The sequence below is a fragment of the Penaeus monodon genome, chromosome 23, assembly GCF_015228065.2.
Source record: "Penaeus monodon isolate SGIC_2016 chromosome 23, NSTDA_Pmon_1, whole genome shotgun sequence".
Classification (NCBI taxonomy): domain Eukaryota; kingdom Metazoa; phylum Arthropoda; class Malacostraca; order Decapoda; family Penaeidae; genus Penaeus; species Penaeus monodon.
The window spans coordinates 20435815-20436204 of NC_051408.1; the positions used below are offsets into that span (position 1 = coordinate 20435815).

General features: G+C 36.2%; 1 protein-coding gene across 1 annotated transcript in view; it reads right to left on the minus strand.

The window, feature by feature from the left end:
* The window catches only part of LOC119587884 (nudix hydrolase 2-like), an 8938-nt gene extending 8574 nt beyond the window's left edge, over window positions 1–364 (minus strand). The window contains 1 exon segment of the mRNA XM_037936591.1: window positions 336–364. Coding sequence (XP_037792519.1) covers window positions 336–364 — 29 coding nt within the window.
* Window positions 365–390: the final 26 nt, after the last annotated feature.

Consider the following 390-nt stretch of genomic DNA (forward strand, 5'->3'; position numbering starts at 1 on the left):
TTTATATTTGAACATTTCCGTGTAATGTTACGGCCATGGAGCTTTGAAATTCAAATCAATGTCATCACTTTACAAACAGGAATATAAACGACACAGTTCCTGACCATTTCATGAAACCTCGTGGGACACTCATTACCTACCGTCCACTTGAACAAATGTGTCACCAATAGCAATGATTTACCAATCAATGATTTTCATCCTCACATATATAATAAACATATAAATCTATTCTAAAACCAGAAATCCTTCTCTTGAAAATAACTTCAATATCCTACAACAAAAAGTCTCTGTCAGGTAATGACTTTCCATTTTTTAATATATAAAAAGGAACTTACAGCTTGACAACCCTTCGTGGGACCGACATGCAGACGACGTGGTGGCGATCAGCTG